Source organism: Equus przewalskii, chromosome 1, assembly GCF_037783145.1.
Source record: "Equus przewalskii isolate Varuska chromosome 1, EquPr2, whole genome shotgun sequence".
In the NCBI taxonomy this organism is placed as follows: Eukaryota; Metazoa; Chordata; class Mammalia; order Perissodactyla; family Equidae; genus Equus; species Equus przewalskii.
In genome coordinates, this window is record NC_091831.1 from 92487927 (window position 1) to 92511769 (window position 23843).

Below are 23843 nucleotides of genomic sequence, written 5' to 3' on the forward strand. Positions count from 1 at the left end.
GTGACTGCTTTCCTGAGCCACTTAAAGAGGGACGACCTAAAGATCCACTGGGAAAAGGTGATCTACAACTTCCAACCTGGGATTCTGTCCTTAAAGGAATGCTTCTTTCGCACAGGCCGCCTTGGTTGTTCTCACACGATTTAGCATGGATTACTGGAGGTCAGGGCATGGGGGTATGTGCTGATGTGTGCGTGTTGTGGGGGTTGTCAAAAAAGGGGAGAGAACCACAAAACTACATAATAGTAATAGTCTAATGTGTGCTTTTTATATAAAACTGTGTATACATAAGGTAAAATCTAAAGTTTCACCTTATTTGATATTAATATTGGAATTCCTGTGTTCTTTTTGCCTGCATTTACTTGCTACCTCTTTGTTCCTTTACTATTAAGCTCTTTGTCTTGTAAACATCATAAGTGTACTTTTGTAACCCAATCTAACAGCTTATCTTTAAATGGGAGAATTCAGCCCATTCACATGCACTTGACTTTACTCCTTCCATCTTATTCTGTGTTTATGACTGACTTCACACTATTGTTTCCTCTTCCTTGTGTCTGCCAATTTGATCCAGTTGCTGTAAATTCCCTATTTCCTCTCGTTAATTTGAAATTTTCAAGTTCTATTAACAGTTACCTTCCTTTTCACTGATCTCAAAAGCAGACATAGATTTCTTTACTATTATTTGAAAACAATTACCCCCAGAACAAAGTATCTCCCAGAGAGCAATGCTCTAGCCTGCACATTTCCCACAAAGACGATAACTTCGAATACCTTCACTGCCACCCCTATTCCGTGCCTGCCAGGTAAGGCCATGAGAACACTACCACCTCGGCCTCCTCCTCGCAAACCTTGAAGACACCTAGGGTTTCCTAAGATTGTCTAGAATTCAAATACTGAGCTATCATAAAATTTCTCTTTTGGTAGATCCCTTCTGCTAGAAGAGTATTAGATACTCCAGTCTATATTTTTCCATTTGGGTCTAATTTTATACATAGATAAATATATATTATACATTATTTAACAATATGTTACATAATTATGTATAAAGCCACATATTATACATTATACACACATATGCAGACCTGTGTATGTACAAACATAGAGACAAAAAGGAGAGCCATACAAAGAGGGAGGCAGTGGGAGAGCATGTGCACCCAGGTCTGGCTGCTCGCCACTGTTCCTCTCCACACCATCCTCCTTCATCTTAGTTTCTGTTCTAGTTCATTTGATGTATGGTTGGGGTCCTTTCTCAATCATTTTCCTCAGACAGGGCTCTTGGGGGAATATCTGAATTTTATGTACATCCCCAAAAGGAGTATCTCTTTTGCCCTGAAAGGTGAACAGTTACTCGGCCGGGTGTGTGATCCTCAGGTCATCATCCTTCCCTGGCTGTCATCTATAATTGGACTGGACATTGTTATTATCGTTTTATATAGTAAATATGTGTTTATATTTACCCCATATCCACCATTTTCTTGCTCTTCATCCTTCTTGCATTTCAGGCCTTCCACTTGGGATTCACCTTCCTTCTGCTTGCAGTACATCCTCTAGAATCTCCCTGTGGGGATCTGCTAGTTACAAACTCTCTCAGTTTTCATATTTCTGAAAGTCTTTATTTCACCCTCATTTTCGAAAGATATTTATGAAGGTATAATGTTCTGGTTGGCAGTTATTCTCTCTTATCACACTTAAAACAGTATTCCAGTTTCCTATTTCCCACTTCTGCTGCTGAGGGGCTAGCTGTTAGTGTGTCATTCTTTTGAACGTAACCTTTTTTTTAGCTGATTTTAAGATTTCTCTCTCCTTGTTTTGTTTGTTTTTTCACTATGATGTATCCTCTTTTTATTGACTCTATTTTGGATTTATAGGAATTTTTGAATCTGTGGACTACAGTCTTTCATCAGTTCTGGAAAATTCTCTTTAAATATTACCTCTGCCCCATTCTCTCTCCTGTCCTCTGGAACTCCAGTTATATGTATGCTAAACCTATACACTCTATCCTCCACATTTCTTAAGCTCTCTAACTTATTTTCTTTTATTATATCTCTGTGCTACATGCTGAATTTCTTCTGGCCTACTAAGATTTAAAGTTTTCAGTTATTGTGTGCATTTCTCAAAATTCAATTATGTTCTGCTTAAAATTTGCTATGTCACTTTTATAGTTTCCTATTTCTTGCCAGTATTTCCAAGCTTTTCTTTTATTTCTTTACATATAATAAGCATAACTGCTTTATATTTCATGTCTGATCATTCTAATATCTGAGGAGTGTGAGGGTCTGTCTCTGCTATCTTTTTCCCTCTACTACTTCTCACTTCCAATGCCTTGTCTCCTTACGGATTGGTCAGCTTTGACTGAGTACTGTCTGCTGCCCTTGAACAGTTATTTGCAGAGATTCTCCGAGGCCAAAGATGAAGGTGTCTTCCTCCGGAGAGAATTTGTATTTGCTTCTGCCAGGTACCTAGGCGTACCACCATCTAGATCCACTTTAAACTAAATTCATGGCTGAGGTTTCTTGACTACCTCATTGATATAAATTTGGGTACAAATCTGCCCAAGGGTCAGCCTTATATAACTTCTCTCCAGCATGATTCCCAAGGCTCACTGGCAACCAGCTGACTGAAGCCTTAAGAGAAGCCTTTTGGCTTAGGAGAATCCAATAGGTTAGAGCTGGGGGTGGAGAGAAAGGGAGCCCTGTCTGAGCTGCTTGATTTCCAGAATCCTCAAACTGGCTTAAAGCCACATGCATATATGTTAACATTATAATAACATATCCCTATGGTATAAATTTTAATAAGTATGCCATTAAACAAGATTTTATTACGTTTAGATGACTAGCAGGCATAGTTTTGAGAGACTAAGCAAGTGAAGTGTTGTAGATTATTAGATTACCAGGTTATAAAGTTAAACCAAACTGTAACACAGCACAAAGGACAACACTTTTTTTTCTTCAAATTAATTCAAAACTTTTGCTGGCTCTGAACTGAGGTAAAATAATTGCTCATGCTGAATTACACTTGCATAACAAAGAAGTGGGTACATACTCTTGTAAAGCCAGCAGCAATGAGGGGCATTACAGATGATTCTTCTCTATCCACCCTTCAAAAGAACACAGTAAATGGTTAGAGACAATTTTTATCAATAACATCTCATCCCCTTAACTTTTCACTAATTTACCTAATACTACGACTGTCATATAATGAGTACTTTTGGATGAATTAGATTAACATACAAACCAAAAGTATAAAGTTGAAAATAGTTTTCTGTTTTAGTTTCATATTTAGCTTTTTGGAAGTATATATTAGTACCTGAAATATGGAGATTACACTAAAAGTAGAATACAGGAGTAACCACATATCTACTTGATAAACTAGATTCTTTCCTATTTTCTTCTACTTCCAGTTTATTAAAACAAACAAACAAACAAACAAAAAACCCTTCTCCACCCAAAGCTCAGGAAAAAGTTTAAAGAACAAGAAACATTTCTTCTATCTATATAAATATATAAGCTAAATAACAATTATTTGAATACTGCCCTTCTCCTCACATATTTCTATTCTTTCCTTACCTCCAATTTAAGGATGAAATATAAGACTTCCCCCATTTACGTACAATTCAAATCTTCATAGATATTTAGTGTTACAAGGCCCTAGGAAGATACTTCTGGAAAACAGTCATACTCTTAGGAATGGAATTCTCTGGAGGTTTGCCTATTTCTAAAGTTAAAGGCAATCCAAAATCACAAAACCTCGCATGAGAGCTGAAACTCCTGCCATGAAGTCAACTGGCAAAGTGAAAGAAAATAAGAAAGAATAAAGGAGAAAAGGCCAAACTAAAAAAGGTCACAGGCTGCAAGCTGTTATTTGGGCCTCTGTTAAGAGCAAGCATTACACTGATATCTAAATTTCAATATCGAAAAAAACTGAAAGCTCACCTGCGTACTACACCAACGATAACCGTGTTTTCTGAGAGTTCAGATGATCTGATAGACCTTTAAGAAAAAAACCCAAATTTTAAAATAAATTTAAAGCAATTCTTAAAAAAATAAATACACTTAAACAATCCTGGTAGAACAATTAGAGTTGAGGGAGAGGTAGAAGGGAGAGCAAAAGATCCCTTCATGTTCTGGACTCACCTTCTTGGCTACTTGATCTTCCTCTCTTTGGGGGACAAGATTCTAATCAGTGGACTGTGGTAACCTAACAATTACAGGGTGCGAATCTAACAGCCAACTGAGACGTGCTTTCCACTTGTTCTGGTCTTTGTTAACTTAAACTGTTTCAGGTGGAGAATTTCCCCGCCTTGGGCTTACATGAGGGGTTATTCATCTTTTCCTACCAAAGGGAAATGGAGTTATGTAATTACCACAGGCTGTGGCTACCGTTACAGCAGGGATGAAGAAGCCAAGGGTCAGCTCTCCACTCCATTCTCAGCAGTACAAAGAAGAGTTCCAGGTAGAACGCAGGCAAAACAATAACAATAACAATGCACAACCAGGAAACGCAAGATATGCTTATCAGTCAGCAAGAAGAGAATCAACGCCTGGTAGAAAAGATTAAGAATGGAGGACTGGTCTAGCAAAGTAGTAGGCACTGCTTCACTGAAGTTACTCAAGGAGTATGAGACTTCCCAGAGTGAGTTCAACCCTTCTGGAGAAGCAGCTTCCCAGGAATGCAAATCCAGCCAAGAGGATCAGAAAGGGCAGAGATAAATGTGACATGGGGAGTAAGAGAAGGAAAAGAAACTGCTCCACTGGTGATATGCGACAGCTGTGAACTCCTCCTACACAGGGGAAGAAAGCATGACTCTCTGAAGAAGAAGAACCAGATAACAGGAAGAGGGAACAACTCAGCCCCCAGACTGAAAGGAAGACAATCACATTAGAGGGTAACTTCAGAAGGAGGGGAATGGAGATGACCATAGCCGGGACTGCCCCAGCGAAGTTGGTCGTGTGCTGGCCTCCTGGAGAATGTGTCCAGGATGAGAAAGAGACCAGCCGAGACTTACTGCATTACCTCAGTTCCGTTAGTTCAAGAAACAGAACGACCTCTGAATCACAGAGCAGAGAAAATTATTTGAGTGACTATTTCTCATTTATCCTAAGGATGGTACATAACATAACCATTCCAGATGCACAAGAGAGAAGCTAATTCACCATAGAAAACAGATGCCTCAGTTTTGGCAAACTTTTTCTGTAAAGGGCCAGATAGTAAATATTTTAGGCTTCGAGGGCCATACAGACTCTGTCACAACGATTCAATTCTGCCATTGTGGCATGAAAGCAGCCACAGACAATGCATAAATGAATGGGCATGACTGTGTTCCCCTTTGCCCACCCCTGCCTTAGAGCACTGGGGCTTAATTTTCTCATGGAACACAGGCTGAGAAAGGCTTAGAGTCTAAGGATAGATGCAGACTAGATCTGGGATAGGGAAATTGCTCAGGGAGAGAAAAACAGCTCCAGAGACCAGCCAGTCTCTCTCATGGGCCACCTGGCTCACACCTTTCTCTCTCTCAACATTTCTGCTCTTCCCAGCATCCACCCTACTCCTCCAGCATCCATCTGCCTATCCTCTCCAGAAGGAGCTAAAAGGTACTGCATGGCTCTACTGGAAGAGCCTTCTGACCAGGTGCCAATCCCCTGTCCAACCCTGGCCTTTCCGCCTGTAGAATGGCCCAGCTCACGTTCCTGGAGAAGGATCGTAGGAAAGGCTGTTCAAGCTTGGAAGGGTGACTGGTAGGGCAGACTCACACAGACAAGGCCAGTGCACTTTGCAAACCTGTTGGCTAATATGTACCCTAGCGCTAATCTTAAACAGGGAGTGAGAGACGTGGACTCACAAACGGTATTTCCACAACTTCTTAGGATATTGAACTTGTTCTTCTGTTTATATTTCTATCGTATCACAAAGATTTAGAGGGAGAAAAGGCAAATTTAAGCATGCAGCCAGCCATCTCAAACCAGCTCTCCTGTTTTTAGAAGGAAAACAGAGATGTGAGTGGTGTAATAGCAAGTGGGCAACCACGCAGATGAACTCAGTAAGTAGTTTTGGATGAGCTACTTGGGATACAAGAATGAGGGCCCTTGGGCTAAGAACAAAGCGGAAGGAAAGACCATGTTTACCTGGAGATAAGCTGATCCCTGCAAAGGAGGTCTAACACTGTATAAAAAGGCAGAGGTGTATTCTTGACTTTTTCTGGTCTGTAAGAAGGAAGAACTGGGTAGGAAATAGAAATGTCAGGAAACTGGGTTGAAAAAATAACACTGTTTACTTTAGAATTCATGAAAACTAAGAAAGAAATGACTTGGCATCATCAAAATGTACACCCAGACATTAGGAAGACAGATTTCAAGAAGTGAGAGAAAAGACGGGGGATGAGTCTGCAGCACGAGATTCTGAAATGCTGCGCAAACATACTGGGAGGCTCTCAAAACCACAGGACCTGGAGTATGGTTAGGATTTGATCTGGTTATGCATAAGAAAACTCCAAATAGGGGCTTACACAAGATTTGTCTCCCACATAAAAGATATATAGAGGTAGGCAGTCCCAGGCTGCAATGGACTCTGCAGCATCAGGAACCTGGCTCCCTCCACCTTACGTTTCTCTATTATCGTCTGTACATGGTTTCTTCCTCATGGTCCAAGATAGACGTTGAGCTCTAGCCATAAAATGCACATTCCAGAGAGCAGGAAGAAGGGCATGCTCTCTCCCTTCACAGTTACTTTCCAGAAGATGCACAAGACATTTCCATTGGCCAGCTGCAAAAAAAAACTAGGGAAAGCAACTTATTTTCTAGGTGGCCATATGCCCAGGTAAACACTAGAAATTCCACTATTAGGAAAAGAGTAGAAATGAGTATTGGGGACAACTACCAGTCTTAGGACATACTAGGCAACTACAAATAATTCTGATGATAGTCTTGACACAAAACTGGAAAAAAAGCCACATGATGGAAGCTTACTATAAGAATAACATAACAAAGCCCTTCAAAGAGTTAAATTTTACAAAAGCACAACTCCATTACTTATACTTTGCCACTTTTCCCTCTGCCATATGGAATGACTTTCAGATTTAAAGAATGGAATTTACAGCGGTAAAAAGGATCTGCAGACCAAGGTGAATCCAGAGACTGTATGAAAGCATCGACACTCTGAGTTCAATCTTGCTTCTGCATTCAACAGATTTAAATTCTGTTAATGCATTTTGGGTTTCCACACAGAGCTTTATTTCCTCCATCTCCCTTTATCAAATCTTCCCTTTCATTACAGAGCCCTGCTCCTGTTACACAAAGGAATATTTCTTCTGAGTACACTAAGTATATGTCTCTTAAAAGGTTCTTCAGTTTCTTGTAGAAAATAATTCTCTTAGTCTTTAAGGCTACTCTTTCCCCTTCCACATCTGGCAGCTTTTTACAGGCCACCTTCTTTATCCTGTTCATTCATCCTTGAATGGGAGTGACATCAACCCAGGCTGAGAGTCTGCAGCAGACAGGGTCAGAGGAGTCTCCCTGGTTCCCCTTGGCTAGACCCTCGGCATTAGCAGCCATCCTCCTCTTAGGTCTTGGCTGGCAAATCAGGTCAACAAGTGCAGTTCATGCTGAGAGAGCGCTGCCAGCAGGCATGCATGGGCCTGCTGCACAGAGTGGACTCCTGGCCCACTCTCTCCCCTTCTCAAACTAAACCTCAGAATTGATGCAGTTTGCTGTTTTGAAATTGCAATAGGTGAAGGATTGTTCCCAGGCTCCTTACGCCTGTCTCTTCTTACAACACGTAGCAAAAACCATGTCTCTGTCCATCTCCCTCTGCTCCCTGCCTTGGGTTTCCTAGTGGATGCAGAAAGTAAAGCATGAAGGAGAGCAGGGACAGCTGGGGCTGGAGGCAGGCCTCTGGGCCGCTCACAGAAGTGCTGGTGCTTAGCTGGGGCTGAATCATCTGTTTCTCAAGTCAGTGCAGCACCAGCACCTCAGGCTCAGCGGGACACAGAGGGCGTGAAGCAAAGCCCCACTTCCTGTAGGGCTGATGGGAATTCAGCGTCAGAGACTGAAGTGTGCAGAGGACATTCCAGGAACAGGCTGCTTTACTAGCCCCCCAGTACAAGAGGTATAGTGGGACACCTGCCCTTTTCTGTTCTCCCAGCCTCTGACATATCTATCATCTCATCCTTGGTTTTTCAATTGCTGTCATCAGTTTTTGTCTCTTTTGTTACCTTCATGGGTTTTTTGAGAGGAAGATGGGAGAAGGCACTGATATCAGGCACCACACAAGATGGCCTAGAACAGCCTTGCAACTGGTAGGCTTGCCTCAGCTCCTTCTGTCTTCTACTCTGTTCCCCAGCGGGCGGCCAGAGTGACCTTCCATTCTGTTCTACGCTCTCCTACACAGAATACGTCAGTGTCTCACCTGCCTGCAGGGTAAAGTCTAAAGGCTGCGGCTCAGCACACAGGCCCTCGTGATCGGGCCCATGCCTGCCGCTCCAGCCTCTCTGAGCCACGTCCCACACCTGCCTAACCCAGCAGCCGTGAAACACCGTGCAGAGGAGCCCTGCACACCCTGCTAGCTCCTTCTACCCGGAACATTTTCTCCCCCTTCCTTCCTTTCAGAACTCCTCCTCAACCTTCAGGACTCAATCCAAATATCCTCCTTGACAGAGGCACCCACAGCCCTCTGTGCACACCTCTGTGGGCATTTATGTGCCTACTGTACTGAAATCACTTGCGTGCCCTGCCAGCTAGAGCATCAGCTCCTCAGAGACAAGAACCACATCTTATTCACCTATGTAGTACCTCTAGCACCAAATATGTCCCAAAACTGCGAAGACTTGCAAAGTAGGGTTCCTCAACTGGTGGACTGAGAAACATCACAGACACAGAATATTTGGCCTTCAGTAAGGCATCTGATAAGGAGCGTAAGGAGTTCCAAATGTCCCCAGCAGAGAGTTACAAGTGAATGCTAGTCTTTTAGACAAGTCAGCAACTGAGGAAAACCCTTCACAGGTGGTGTTGATTAGGCATCCCAAAAGGAGGACGAAGGGAAGGACAGAGCTCTGCCAGGGCTAAGGTCTAAGAGCTGCGTAGCTGCGGAGAGAGAGGGCGAGCAGGGTCAGGGGTGAGAGCCTGGGAAGAGTCCTTGAAGGAACAGTCGTAGTGGGCAAGCATCCTTAAAGGGATGATCTTAAGGGAGATAAATCAGGTAAAGGCCAGAATCAAGATGAAACCGACTTACAAAAATAAATCAGGGCCCACTCTTGCCTCTAGAAAACTCACTACAAACAGCACAAGGATCACCACACTGCCAAAATCCTCAGCCAACAAAAACAGAGCTAGTGAGGAAGACTTGAGATTCTTGGCCAGAGCTGTGACACAGCCATCGGGAAAGGAATGTGACTGGGGGCTGCATCTGTAGAAGTCTGCTCTCTGCTAGCACAGGGGAGGTGACTGTTCTGCTCACTCTTCACTGGGTGTGAGCCTACCAGTGCTGGAGCCATGTTCACAAGAGCCATCGACTGGAAGAGGGCACTCAGAGGAAGCACCCTCAATGGGGCTGGAATATGAAACTAGCCTGTGAGGAGCCGCTGACAGTGGTGACGGTGTGCTCCATCCAGAAACGACAGTTCGTACCCTGGAATGCTGGAGATCTGGGCAAGGGGATTAGACCTGTTCTAGTGACGCTGTGGGCTAAATCTGGACAAAGTTGGGCTCAATATGAAGACAAACTTCTGAAACTCAGAGCTTCCCCTTGGGAAACCCTAACCCCCCCGCAGAGGCTGGATGGAAGGTGGTGGGGACTTGTAGAGGACATGTACACATGACAGTCCGTGCTTCCCTAAAACCACATATTAAATGACCCAGTTCACGTTCTCTAACATTATATAAATTTCTATTTACATATCAGTAAAAATGAATTTGCTGAATATATTACCCCTGTTTGTTTAGAATATTCCCAAAACGTGTGACAACAGTACATTTTCCTTCCTTAAAACGTGGAGCATAATTGTATGGTATGTATATTTTACCACAAGAAAAAAAAGTCGAGCATAACTACAACTTAACCTTGCTTTTATAACATAGGACCCTACAAGAGTCATCTTTATGAGTACGAATTTCCACCGTCCAGCACGCACCTCTGGCTAGGCATGGGCCTGGACAAGACTGGGAAAGAGGCCAAGTGTTCCTCCCCTCCTCATCCTCTCTGCTTGTGCTCAATGGCCCTCCTTAGATACTTCTGCCTTGCAGCAATCCCCCAAGATTACCAAGCACCATGTAACTTAGGTATTTTCTTCCTGTCCTCTGAGTGACAGCCATCAAATGTCAGAGTGAGAAAGGATCTTGGAAACCAAGTGTTCCAAATTTACAGCTGAGAAAACACGTCCTTAGAGAAGGTCGACAGTTACTCAAAGGCAAGCAGCCGCTCAGGGAAAGAGCCAAGTGGAGGACCCAGGCCTCCCTCTGCCTGGGCCAGAGCTCTCTCCACATTACTTGGGCTGCAATCCCTCATGGATGTGGCCAGGTGGCTGGCCAGATAACACGTCAACAAATCTGGGCTACAGTGACAACGGCTTACTGAAGTCAACCAGACAGAAACAGGAGGGGAGCACAGGCAGCAGAGCAGGCGCCAGACGAAGGCCAGAGGGAAGCTCCACTGGGGGCGGACCACACCCAGGGGAAACCCACGGAGCCTGACAGCCCAAGAGGGGAGCACTCACCACCGAGGAAACAAGTGCATGGAAATCACCACGTTCCTGCAAACGACCTTTTGACAGGATGACATTTTCTTGTCATCTCAGTTTTTAAGCCCTGCTATATTTGCTTTAAATCTTTTCTCTCTCCAAAAAGTGATTTTAACTGTCCTTAAAATAAATACATTATAAAATTTTATATTTTACTAAAATTACGGTGTCTTCCCCAAAATAAAGTTTTCTATTAAATAAAATGGATATTTCACTTTGCCTTGTTTCCATCAGCAGCAAGTAATTTTCTTTAGAAAGCACTTTTCTTAGATTTAAGTCTGCTACCTAGAATTCTCTCATGATATTGATAGAGGCACATTCACCTAATAATAGAAAACAATTTTAAAATTTTTTATAACTTTAAAAAATCTGGAGAATTATAATAATAACTCTTGTAATATACAGGTGATAGTTGTGGGTAATTACGTATTGGGTTTCATCTTAACCCTTAATAGTTCTCATTCATATTTTCTTACCATTTTAAGCAAAGCAAAATAAAGCAAAAGAAATAAAGATAAGTCCTAGAAATAATGATGTTCTAATGTCTTGCTTATTTCACATTCATGGAATGCAACTTTCAAGACACTGAATTTGACTTAATGTATTTCTGGGCTGCATTTACTGTCACAAATACCAGTGGGACAATTGAAGCCTGGGTCTCAGGCTTACCTGCACAGTGCCTCTGCATCCAGCTGTCGGGGATTTCTGTGGTCTATGATGATGATGTCATGCTGTTTGTCCAGGAAACAGGCAAGGACAGCCTGAGCCTCCTTGGTAACTGTACACTTAAACCCTGCTTTTTCACACGCTCTACAGAATCCATTACACTGGTTATCTTCTTTGGTAAACACTAAAAGTACCTGAATCAAAAAAGTATAAACATTTTCTTTAAAAAACAAAAGATGTTGTTAGCATTGTCATTTTTTAACAAAGGCACAGAAAACTCCCACGCATTTTCCAGGCAAGTATACAGATGTGAACATAACAATCTGTCGACATAAATCCTCCCCTACACATAACTCAGGGACTCAGCTCCCTAAAATCAGCGTATTCTACCTGCTCTTAGTCTGGAAGTCCAAGTGCAGGGATCACAGACTATTTCTTTTGTTCATAAGCCCAATGACATGATTCAACAAAGGCTTGATTAAGCATTTTATCTTGAAAATAAATCAATTAAATGACACAAATATTTATTTTAGTTAACAGTTAAGTTAACTACATAAGTCCTTAGATGGCAAATGCTAATATTTCGGTCAAACTCCTAGAATAGTTAATACTTTAAATAATGTATTTAAATGTTTTGATTCAGATTTTAGGTAATTCCTCCAAGATAAAAAAAATTACTTTGATTCTAAGAGAGGAGATTTAAAGTAGGCCAAAGTGTTACACTTCAAAACCTGCCAGTTAAGTGACATGGAATAGCACCAGGTGGGTGCAAGAGGCAACGTCTGTGCCTCTGCCCAGGCTGCTGGCTGGCTGTCTCAATGCCTGGCCTGGATCAGCTGAGGCCTGGATCAGCCGCCTCTCCCCTGTGTGGCCAGGGGCCCCAACCAAATCTGGTTCAGAAGCGCCGTGCTCCATCCCCTCAGACCCACAGTGACTAATGGAGGCAACAGTGGTAACGCAGGAGTGGCAGCCTGGGATAAAGATACTACAAAGCTGAAGAAACCCTGTTCCCCAACGCTTAGTTCCTCTGCTTTTACCCAAGTGCACAAACACCACAAACGCAAAGAACAAACAGACAACACACTTCTGTCAGTCCTTTTTGTATTTTTTTAAAATGTAATAGTTAATGTGGGTTTGTGTGCAGGAAGCATCAAACAACTTGGGAGTTAAATTTCAATTGGTTATTTTGTCTAATATTTTGGATTAGACAATTTATAGATATCTTCTCTCTGATAGAGCTGATTCAGCAACAGAGAAAAGACTATGCTTTTATTCTTTCATATTGGAAATATCAAACGTACAAAAAACTTGTGAGTGACACTGAACACTAGTATATCCACCCGTCTTCTAGTTTCATCAACTGTTAACATTTTGCCACCTCTGCTTTTTCTGTCTACACACACACACACACACACACACACTAACACACATTCTTTTCAAAGTAGGTTACAGACATTTCTTCATCTCTAAATATCTCAACGTGTATTTCTAAGAAAAGTACATTTTCTTATATAACTATAATACTGTTATCAAGTTCAGGAAATTTAACATTGATCTAATACTATTATCTAAAATAGAAGGCTATTTTTAATGTATAACTTTAGGCCCTCTCCCTCCCCCTTTTTCAAGAAAATCAACATGTGAAAATTACAGCATGGTCTAGTATTACCTGGAGTTGATGTGGATGAAATCTCATGGGGCCAAATTGCACATCAGCTACTGCTACCTGTAAGAAAAAGATTTGCTTAAAAATGGGGGCAGGGAGGAGATATGCTTGCTTAAAATCTTCTCTCTCTAAACAGTGCCCGAGACAAAAGTGAAATTTCTACTCCAGAGAAAAATTACATAAAATAAACAGTTATCAGACAGAGGAATCCCAGATCTCCTTATAAACCCCAGGACAGGCAGAGAGCAGGCAGGAAGAATTAAAATGAGTCTGACCCCAGCTTTTCTTTCCCTAACTGTGCGTGACTTGAAGTGAATCGTTCGACCTCCCTCAGCCTCAATTTCTCATTTGTTACAAAGATCAAATGAGATTATAACATACAGAGCCCCCAAAGATTAGACATTGAATGAACATCGGTTTCTTCCATGCCTGCTTCCATCTTTCCCCTGATGAACTGTGAAATCTTACATCTAAAACGGCACACAAATAATGAAATCCAGCAGTAAGAAGCATGGGATGTCAAAGCCAAGGAAATCTCATTGAGAAACAGTTGATGCTGTTCATTTTACAGAGGAGCTAGTGCTTATCAATAAATGCTTATCTATTGAGAATTTAACACTAAAATACACAAAGATAAATACAATGTCATAAGCAAACCCCAACAAGTAATAATAATCATAGCGCTAGTGGAGGGCTTAGCATATATGGCACACTGTGCTAAGGGCTGAACATGTGTCATCTCGCTCAGTCTTCACAGCAACATGGTGAGAATTTACACTGAGAAAACTGAGGTTCCAAGTACCTTGTTTAAGGTCATACAACCAGCAAGTGGCAGCTGGGATTTCAGCCCAGGACTATTTAGCTCTATAACTTGTGCTGCAAACCCAGGACGACTTGAAGGTTTGGGCAGTCTGTGCACTGTGCAAAAGGAGCGCAAGGAAGGGAGAACGTGGGGCTGAAATTCAGCCCCAAGTGATGAACCCTGGCACTGGGTTTCAAAAGAGAAAGCAGAAAAACCACAACAGGAGGGATGTTACTACTGCCCAAGATAAAGTGGTTAGAGAGCATGTGGGTCCTCTACACAAATGGGGCATACAGCCTCTGACAGAGGATACTCATGAGATTTGCTATGAAGGATCAGGTAGATAAAAAATAACATTTGAAAGGGGAGAAAGAAAATATTTATAAATAGTTTAAAATCATTGATATACTAGGTCACAAAGAAAACCTCTCAAAACATATTCCTAAAAGTAAAACTTGTACATTTTTCAACCATAATGCAATCAAACTAGAAATTAAAAACATAAACAAAAACAGCAACAAATACACCCTCCCTGGAAAATTTTAAAATAATAATTCAGGCAACTGCTGTATCAGAGAGGGAAATACAAACTATGCTTACAGATTACTTGTAAAATAATAAAAGTGAGAATATCATGTAATAAAACTTACAGGACACTGCTAAATTTTACGCAGAGGCAAAATTCAAAGTCTTAAATCTTTTTGTTATGAAACAAGAATTAAGCAAATATACTAAGCTTTCAAATTGCTAAGTTTGAGAAAGTCAACAGTACAAACTTCAGGAATCCAGGATGAGAAAAACAAAGTTAAAGACAATAATTAATAACTTAAAATTAGTAACTAGTTAATGACTAGCATGATTTAAGAAAACACATATATATGTATACACAGGGTTGGTCACAAACTGAGGGACAAGATAAAAGTATGGATAACTCAGGGAAAAAGCCTCACCCCCTCCTGTGAAAACAACTCTGAACACACGGTCTACACCAACAGTGGGGGAAATAACTTTTACCGACAAAGGACAGTATAACTTTATGATCTCAACTTATAAAAATAATCTTTTAAAGATTATGAATTTTGCCTCAGTATAATTTTAGCAATATCATTTTAAAACATTAATGTTCCAGCAATTCTATTACCTTATTTACTTAAGTGGATTGCATTTTAACCTTACATCCTGTCTACTGGGTATATCCGGCTCTCAGGACCTCTGTTGAGCCGTATCCCAGCGGAGCTGGACAACTACTTACCACTGCCCCCCTAAATAACCACCACCAGGAAATCTGATGACATTACTCACTGAGCAGGCGCCAGCAGTGGGCCCTCAGAGAGTAAACAACTTCCCAACTGCTCTGGATAAGGGGATCAGAACTACAGGAATTCTCATATTTGTCCTTTCTTTGTGTATTGAAATCAGAATCAAACCGCCCTAATGCTTCAAGGCCGCAGCCCTACTAAGAATAACCTATTTTCACATCAATATTTAGAAGGTAGCAGTCATTTTCAAACCAATTTTAATAACATAGCTCTGATTTAATCTTTCAGCTCCAAAAGCAACTGATATTTTTAGGTAATATAGAAACAAAAGTATGTTCACAAGCTAATACAGTAATTACACAAGCTGCTGAGCTTAAGCTTTTGGATTTTTATATATTTATGTATTTATTAAGATTTATTGTTTAAGCAAGGTGATAGACAGCTAGAATCAGAAAATTGCAACTCTGTATCAGAATAGGTTAGTAAACACTTCAATATAACATAAAGGCCAAAGAGAAAGAAAGCACTAAAAATAATCATAACCAGTTCAATTTGGTAACAAATTCACATACAAAAAGGGATAATTTGTGACAACAAAAACATAGCATGGGAAGAGGAAAAGGATGGAACTTGCATAGGCAAATAGAGATCAGATGCTATCAGTAGAAAAAGGACTATCTCATCTATGAGACCTTTTATACAAACCTCATGGTAACCACAAAACAAAAATTCAGAGCAGAGCCACAAAACATAAAAAAAGAGGAAACTGAGAAACACATCACAGAAAACCACCAAACTGAAATGGCAGACAGAAACACAAGGAAAAAGAAACAATGGAGATATAGAGCAATCAGAAAACAAAAGATAAAATGGCAGTAGCAAGCCCTCATGTATCAATAATCATGCTAAATGTAAATGAATTAAATTCACCAATCAAAAGACAGAGTGGCTGGATGGATTAAAAAGACAAGATCCAACAATATGCTGCCTCCAGGAGACCCATCTCAGCTGTAAAGACAAACACAGGCTCAGAGTGAAGGGATGGAAGATGATGCTCCAAGCAAATGGCAACCAAGAGGAAGCAGGTGTAGCCATACTTATATCCGACAAAACAGACTTCAAGCCAAAAAAAGATAACAAGAGACAAAGATGGATATTCTATAATGACAAAGGGAGAAATCCACCAAGATATAACATTTTCTAATATACATGTACCTAAGGTAGGAGTACTGAAGTATTGAGAGTAAGGGAGAAACTGACAGAATCACAATAATAGTAGGTGACTTTAATTACCCCACTTACATCAATGGATAGATCATCCAGACAGAGAGTCAACAAAGAAACACTGGCCTTGAATGAAATACTGCACCAGATAAACTTTACAGACATACATAGAATGTTCTATCCAAAAGCAGTGGAATACACATCTTCTCAGGTACACATGGGACATTCTCAAAGACAGACCATAAGTTGGGAAACAAAACAAGTTTCAATTAATTTAAGAAGACTGAAATCATACCAAGCATCTTTTACAACCACAATGGCATGAAACTAGAAATCACCTACAAGAAGAAAGTTGGAAAAGTCACAAATATGTGGAGACTAAACAACATGTTACTGAACAACTACCAGATCAATAAAGAAATCAAACTAGAAATCAAAAATACCTGGAGAAAAATGAAAACACAACATACTAAAACCTGTGGGAAGCAGAAAAAGCAGTACTAACAAGCAAATTTACAGGCCTACCTCAAGAAACAAGAAAAACCTCAAATAAACAATGTAACACTACACCTAAAATAACTAGAAAAAAAAGGACAAAGCTCAAAGTCAATAAAAGGAAGGAAATAATAAAAATCAGAGCAGAAATGAATGACAGAGACTAAAACGACAAAAGAAAAGATCAATAAAACTAAAAGTTAGTTCTTTGAAAAGATAAAAAAAATTGACAAACCCTCAGGCTAGACTCATTAAGAAAAAAAGAGAGAGAAGGCTCAAATAAATAAAATCGGAAATAAAACAGGAGAAATTACGACGGACATCACAGAAATACAAAGTATTATAAGACAATATATGAAAAGCTATATGCCAACAAATTAGATAATCTAGAAGAAGTGGATAAATTCTTAGAAATCTATAACCTCCCAAAACTGAATTAAGAAGAAACAGAAAATCTGAATAGACTAATCACTAGTAAAGAGATTGAAACAGTAATCAAAAATCTCCCGAAAACAAAGGTCGAGGACCTGGTGGCTTCTACCAAACATTAAAAAAAATTTAATGTCTATTCTTCTCAAACTCTTCCAAAAATTGGAAGAGGATGGGATACTTTCTAACTCATTTTATGAGGTCAACATTACCCTCATACCAAAACCAGACAAGGATAACACAACAAAGTAAAACTACAGGCCGCTATCATTGATAAACATAGATGCAAAAATCCTCAAAAAAATATTTGCAAATCCAACACAACATACATTAAAAGGATCATACACCACGATCAAGTGGGATTTATTCCAGGGATGCAGGGATGGTTCAAAATCTGCAAATCAATCAGTGTGATACACCACATTAAAGAAATGAAGAATACAAATCACATGATCATCTCAATAGATGCAGAGAAAGCATTTAACAAGATTCACTATCCATTTATGACAAAAACTCTCAATAACATAGTACTGACACAAAAAAAGACAGATCAATGGAACAGGATTGAGAGCCCAGAAATAAACCCACCCATCTATAGACAGCTAATTTTTGACAAAGGAGCCAAGAATACACAAAGGAGTAAGGAAAAATCTCTTCAATATATGGTACTGGGAAAACTGGACAGCCACATACAAAAGAATGAAAGTAAACATTATCTTATACACAAAAATTAACTCAAAATGGATTAAAAATTTGAATGTAAGACCTGAAACCATAAAACTCCTGGAAGAAAACTTAGGCAGTAACTTTGACATCGGTCTTCGTAGTTTCTTTCTGAATGCCATGTCTCCTGGGGCAAGGGAAACAAAAGAAAAAATAAACAAATGGGACTACATCAAATGAAAAAGCTTTTGCATTGCAAAGGAAACCATCAACAAAATAAAAAGACAACCCACCAACTGGGAGAAAATATTTGCAAATAATATATCTGATAAGGGGTTAATTTCCAAAATATATAAAGAACTCATACAACTCAACAACAACAAAAATGAACAAGCCAATCAAAAAATGGGCAAAGGATATGAAGAGACATTTTTCCAAAGAAGATATACAGATGGCCAACAGGCACATGAAAAGCTGCTTACGTCACTAATTATTAGGGAAATTCAAATCAAAGCTACAATGAGGTTATCACCTCATACTTGTTAGAACGGCTATTATTAAAAAGATAAGAAATAAGTGTTGGAGAAGATGTGGAGAAAAGTGAACCACCATACACTGCTAGCAGGAATGCAAACTGGTGCGCCACTATGGAAAACAGTATGAAGATTTCTCAAAAAATTAAAAATAGAACTACCATATGATCCAGCTATTCCACTTCTAGGTATTTATCCAAAGAACATGCAAACATCAATTAGAAAAGATATATGCACCCCTATGTTCACTGCAGCATTATTCACAATAGCCAAGACTTGGAAGCAACCCATGTGCCCATCAACAGATGAAAGGACAAAGATGTGGTATATATGTACAACGGAATACTACTCAGCCGTAAAAAGACCAAATCTTGCCATTTGAAACAACACAGATGGTCCCTGAGAGTATTATGTTAAGTGAAATAAGTCAGATGCAGAAAGGAAATTATCGTATGACTTCGCTCATCTGTGGAAGATAAACATATAGATATGGAGAACCAGAGGGGAAGCGGGTGGGGGGAGGACAAAAGGGGTGAAGGAGCACATGTGTAGTGATGGATGGCAACTAGATTTTTGGTAGTGACACAATGCAGTCTATACAGAAGTCAAAACATAATGACGTACACCTAAAATTTATATAATGTTACAAACCAATGTGACCTCAATTAAAAAAGAAAGAAAGAGAAAACAATACTCTGAAAAAAAAGATCTATAGTTTAAATAAAGATTGCAAAATTAGGATATCAGATAAGTATGATGTCTATTTGTATTTTAGTATTTTAAAGTAATTTTTTTATAAATATAGCTGAGAGAAACATGAAATAAATTACTATTAGAAGTTTTGATGAACTACATATCAGATTTCCTTTGTTTGCCTGACAACATCATTTAGATGGGACACTAGAAGGCAAAGTCACTGTGTTATGAATCTTGATCACAGGTAGGAGAGGAAAGACATATCTAATTCCAACCTGTCTAAAATTTCTACTCCCCCTGACCCTTCCTTCCTAACCTTTGCCTACTTTATTTTTTTCTCTGTAGCTCCTAGTCACCATCTGCCACACTACATACTTCATTATCTCTTTATTGTCTTCTCTCCGACTAGAACGCAAGTTCTATGAAGAAAGGGACTTATCTGCTCTATTCATTGCTATATTTCCAATACCCAAATCAGTGCCTGGCACATGGCAGGCATCCAAAGAATATTTTTGAATGAATATTTACTCAACAGCTAATCTTTTAGAATCAATCATTTATCCAGAAATCACATTCATACCAGCTTACAGATACATGTGTGTGTAATACAGCACTTCCAGTTTTCAGAGCATCTTCATACATACTTTACTTCATTAAGGAACATAAACAAAGGAAGGTATCTCATGAAAAGCCCAAGCACTAGGGACCACAAAAGAATCATGTGATCGATCTCTTTTTCCCACAGCTCCTTTATTAGAAACAGAAAGTTATGCTGGGATCAATTCACATTAATTGTATACAAACCTAGGAACTACAGTAAAGATGTAAATCAGATTTTGTCCTGGGCCACTGCTGTCCATTCAGGCTTTCCCTGTACAGCCAGTGGCCATCTTGTCTCTCTCTCTCTCTCTGGGCAAAGAGAGGTTAACTTGGTCAAAGGCACACGGCCCAGACAAGAGTCAGGAGACACTGGTTCTTAAGTGGGAAGAGTCAGAATTAATTTAGACATTTGTGGACCACATACTACTATGTTATAAGCCAAGTGAGGGGTACTGGCAGTGCACAGCTAGGTACTGGCAGTGCAAAGAACAAGTGCCCAACCTTGTCCTTGAATACTTGGAGCGAAAAATGTAAATAATGACAACATAGCGTGTTATGTTTCACTAGAGAAAGAAGATGCCCACCATGTGCTAAATACTTTGCCCCCAATCATATTTAAATCCAATTTAGTCCTTACCCTATGAATAAGGTAAGCTCATTAACTCCATTTTACTAAGGAAGAAACTGAAGCTCAGAGCACTACAGTTAAACAGCTAGTAAGTGGCAATGGTGGAAACAGGACTCAGTTGACAGGAGCTTAATTCCCGTGGTCTTTTCATGCTCCATTGGGAAAGACCTAAAATCACCTGACTCTACCCTGTATGTAGCTGAAATAAGACTAAGAACCTGGAAAGCAGCATTCATCCATTCAACAAATCTTTGCAGCACCCACTATGTGTGAAATGGTTTCCCAGGCACTGGGCATTCAACAGAAACAAGACAGACATCTCTACTTAACAACTGCGAGATGTGATGGAGAAATAAACTGGGTTGTTATTTTGAATTAGGGTCAAGGAAAGCCTCTCTGAGGCGGCAATGTGGAAGGCGAGATCTGAATGACAAGAAGGAGCCAGCCACACAAGGAATAAAGGAAGGAGAAGCAAGCAGAGGGAACAGCTGGTGCACAGGACCTATGGTGAAAACAAAGGGAGCACTGAGGAAAGGGGAAGACAGGCAGGAGATGAGGTCAGAGCTGGGCAGGAGCTGTCAGATGCAGAGCTTTCTAAGCCAAGTTTCTCAAAGAAACTTGGGTTTTATTCTAAACTTCATGAAAAGCCACTAGAGAATTTTATAAGGAAGTGATATGATCTGACTTACTTTTAAAAAAGATCCCTTTGGCTACCTGTAGAGAACGGACAGTGGCAAGGTGAGAGCAGAGACAAGGAGACCAGTAAGGAAGCTTCTGTAGTAGTCCAAGAGAGAGAGGATGGCAGCTTGGCCCAGCAGTTACCATGGAGATAAGTGGATGGATCTGGAGTGTTTTGGAGGCAGAGTGATCAGGACTTGCTGATGGACAGGACACAATCCAATCCACTGATCCCTAGCCCAGAGTTATGATATCTGACTTACAGTTTTGTATCACTGTCGCATGGACATCCAGAGTTTTGCAAGGCATCCGAGTAGAAGCTGGTGTGGGTCTGCTTGGTCCTTTCCATATCCACCCACAAGATGGCACCAAGATCAACCCTGAGGCAAAGCTCCTAGCTGCTTTCCCTGGTCCTTCTCCCAAAATAGGGAAAACACTCCATACATCCATCCTCACTGTCCTAGTCACTTTTTTCTCCCCTCACCTGTTCCTAATTTTCCCCTCATTAAATTTAAACAGCAAATATTTACAAGGAGCCTTTTATATGTTACCCATCTGCACGCCAAAATTGAGTCACAGGCTAGGGTGAAGTCATTTCAGGTCTTTTTTCCCAAACCCATAGTGTCGGGCAAAAAATGGGTGCCTGCATTAAATGAGCTATTTAAAGGACTTAAAAGAATGCCTGAGAGTGTGTAAATGCCCAATAAATTCTAAGTATCTACAGAAAAGATTTTCCAAGAAGTTTGTGCTGTGAAACTAATTTTAGACACACACACACACACACACACGCTCTTTAAGGCATTTTTAAAACTGTATTTTTCCAAAGAGCTATTTCTTTCAGAGGATTAAGGTAATCTCTAATAAGAACCATTAACCTCATGATACCTTGAAAAACTGTATAAAATAGGACCCAGTTCTTATAACACATTAATGTATTTGGTACAGCGGACAAACAAAGGTTTTCCTGAAACCCTGAAAGAAAATTGCCTCTGAAGGTGAAACTAGAAAGAACCGACCCATAAAAAATGAGAAGAGCCAACTGTAGGATGACCCAACTCATGAGCTTCTCTTTGAATGTATCACTGAAATTTAAGAATCCTTAAACCCAACTGTGGAAATCTGAGGTATGACATCATGGAGGCCAGACCAGAATCTACCTCCCCTCCACCCCTTCAAGAAAGGGGACGGGGCCGGCCTGTGGCCGAGTGGTTCAAGTTTCATACGCTCTGCTTTGGCAGCCCAGGTTCGCGGGTTTGTGAGCCATGCTGTGGAGGCATCCCATGTACAAAACAGAGGGAGATGGCACAGATGTTAGCCTTCAGGGCTAATCTTCCTGAAGCAAACAAAAAAAAAAAAATGGGGAGGAGGACTGGCAACAGATGTCAGCTCAAGACGAATCTTCCTCACCAAAATAAATAAAATTAAACTTAAAAAAAGAGAGAGGAAACTGATCACTGTGCATCGACCTGTCAGAAGGAAGGTCTACAGGCTGACTCGGGGAGGGGACCCAGAGGTTAACTCAGTGCTATTTATTCAGCTCCCTGCTAGAGAAAAACTGAATCCAGCAGGCATGTATGATCTGGATACTGAAAAGGAATATTCCTAACTATAAATGAACAAATTAGCCTCCTGCCTCTCTCTGGGATGAGTCTATCAGACATATTTACATTCATCAATCATGTTTGTGTCACACACTGCACCCTCACACAGCAGTGAGCCTTGTTCAGAAGGTCCTACAGCTGCTTGCCCGCCTACCTGACCACTCCTAGCACACTGACAGCAAATGCTAGCCTAGGTTTTACAGGGTCAGCTAATGAACCTCAGCAATATCTGAAGGGAATTACACTGCAAAGCACAACCCACACAATAGAAGGAATTGTCTAGAATCAGCCAAACAGTTCCCACAACCACTATTCCTGAGGTCGTACAGAGAGGTGTTTGAAATCTGACCCCTCTCACCTGAAAAGCTGTGTGACTTTAGAAAAGCTCTTCACTTTGCTAAGCCTCACCTGGAGAACAGTAACTGTGAAGATTCCAGGAGCACCAGCTAAGCAGCCTTCTGCATGGTGCTGGCACACTGTGCTCCTAACTATACCAACGCCATTAGTGGGAGGGGATGCAGAAGCATTCGCAATGCCCCTGGTTTCATTCTAGAGCAACGAAGAAATCTTTACCTGACGTGGAGGCTAAACATGTAGGTTTTGGCAGAAAGTGGGTTTCCAGACTGAATGCTATTTGAAACGTCTGCCACTAAGAGCCAAACTGCTTATCTCAGCCTCCTTCCTGTGTTACTGCATCCACAGCCTGAGTGAGGTCTACTGCTGAAACTATCTCTTAGTCCTCTTTTAGGAGGGTTACCCAAGTAATCTCAGTAATTGGCCTACACTGTTTTTTATAAATAACACTGGTTTCTTTAAAGTTTCTTTTTAGAATATTTTTCAGTACTAATTATGTCAATTCTTAATTTCGAAGAACCAGCTCAGAAAAATCAAGGAAGAAATTGTTTTCTTACGTCCCAAAGAAAACGGAACTTTGGGTTTCAGAGGAGAAACCACAAGGGAGAGAGGGAAGTACACAGAAAAAGCACTAATAACATCAACAGAGAGGGTGCAGAAGCCCTGGCAGATGAAGGCCTTAGATCAGGATGCGGGATCAGGATGGGGTCGGAGGGGAGGAGAACGGCTGGGGGATCAGGATGGGGTTGGAGGGGAAGAGAACTGCTGGGGGCTCGGCCCAAGCCTTGGGGAACCAGTGCCTTCCCCTTCACTGCAAACAGCAGCA

General features: G+C 40.6%; 1 protein-coding gene across 10 annotated transcripts in view; it reads right to left on the reverse strand.

Annotated features, from left to right (window-relative positions):
• Positions 1-23843, reverse strand: part of PDE8A (phosphodiesterase 8A) — a 137796-nt gene that overhangs the window by 52314 nt on the left and 61639 nt on the right. For 8 of the 10 annotated variants that reach the window (XM_070570608.1, XM_008512673.2, XM_070570611.1 and 5 more), the window contains 4 exons: positions 13059-13115; positions 11393-11583; positions 3930-3986; positions 3040-3094 (listed from right to left, as the gene is read on the reverse strand). In XM_070570608.1, the coding sequence (XP_070426709.1) occupies positions 3040-3094; positions 3930-3986; positions 11393-11583; positions 13059-13085 (330 nt within the window). In that variant the 5' untranslated portion in view covers positions 13086-13115. Of the gene's footprint in view, positions 1-1454; positions 1556-3039; positions 3095-3929; positions 3987-11392; positions 11584-13058; positions 13116-23843 lie in introns of all 10 variants that reach the window. The other 2 variants (XM_070570635.1, XM_070570629.1) reach the window with 1 other exon arrangement.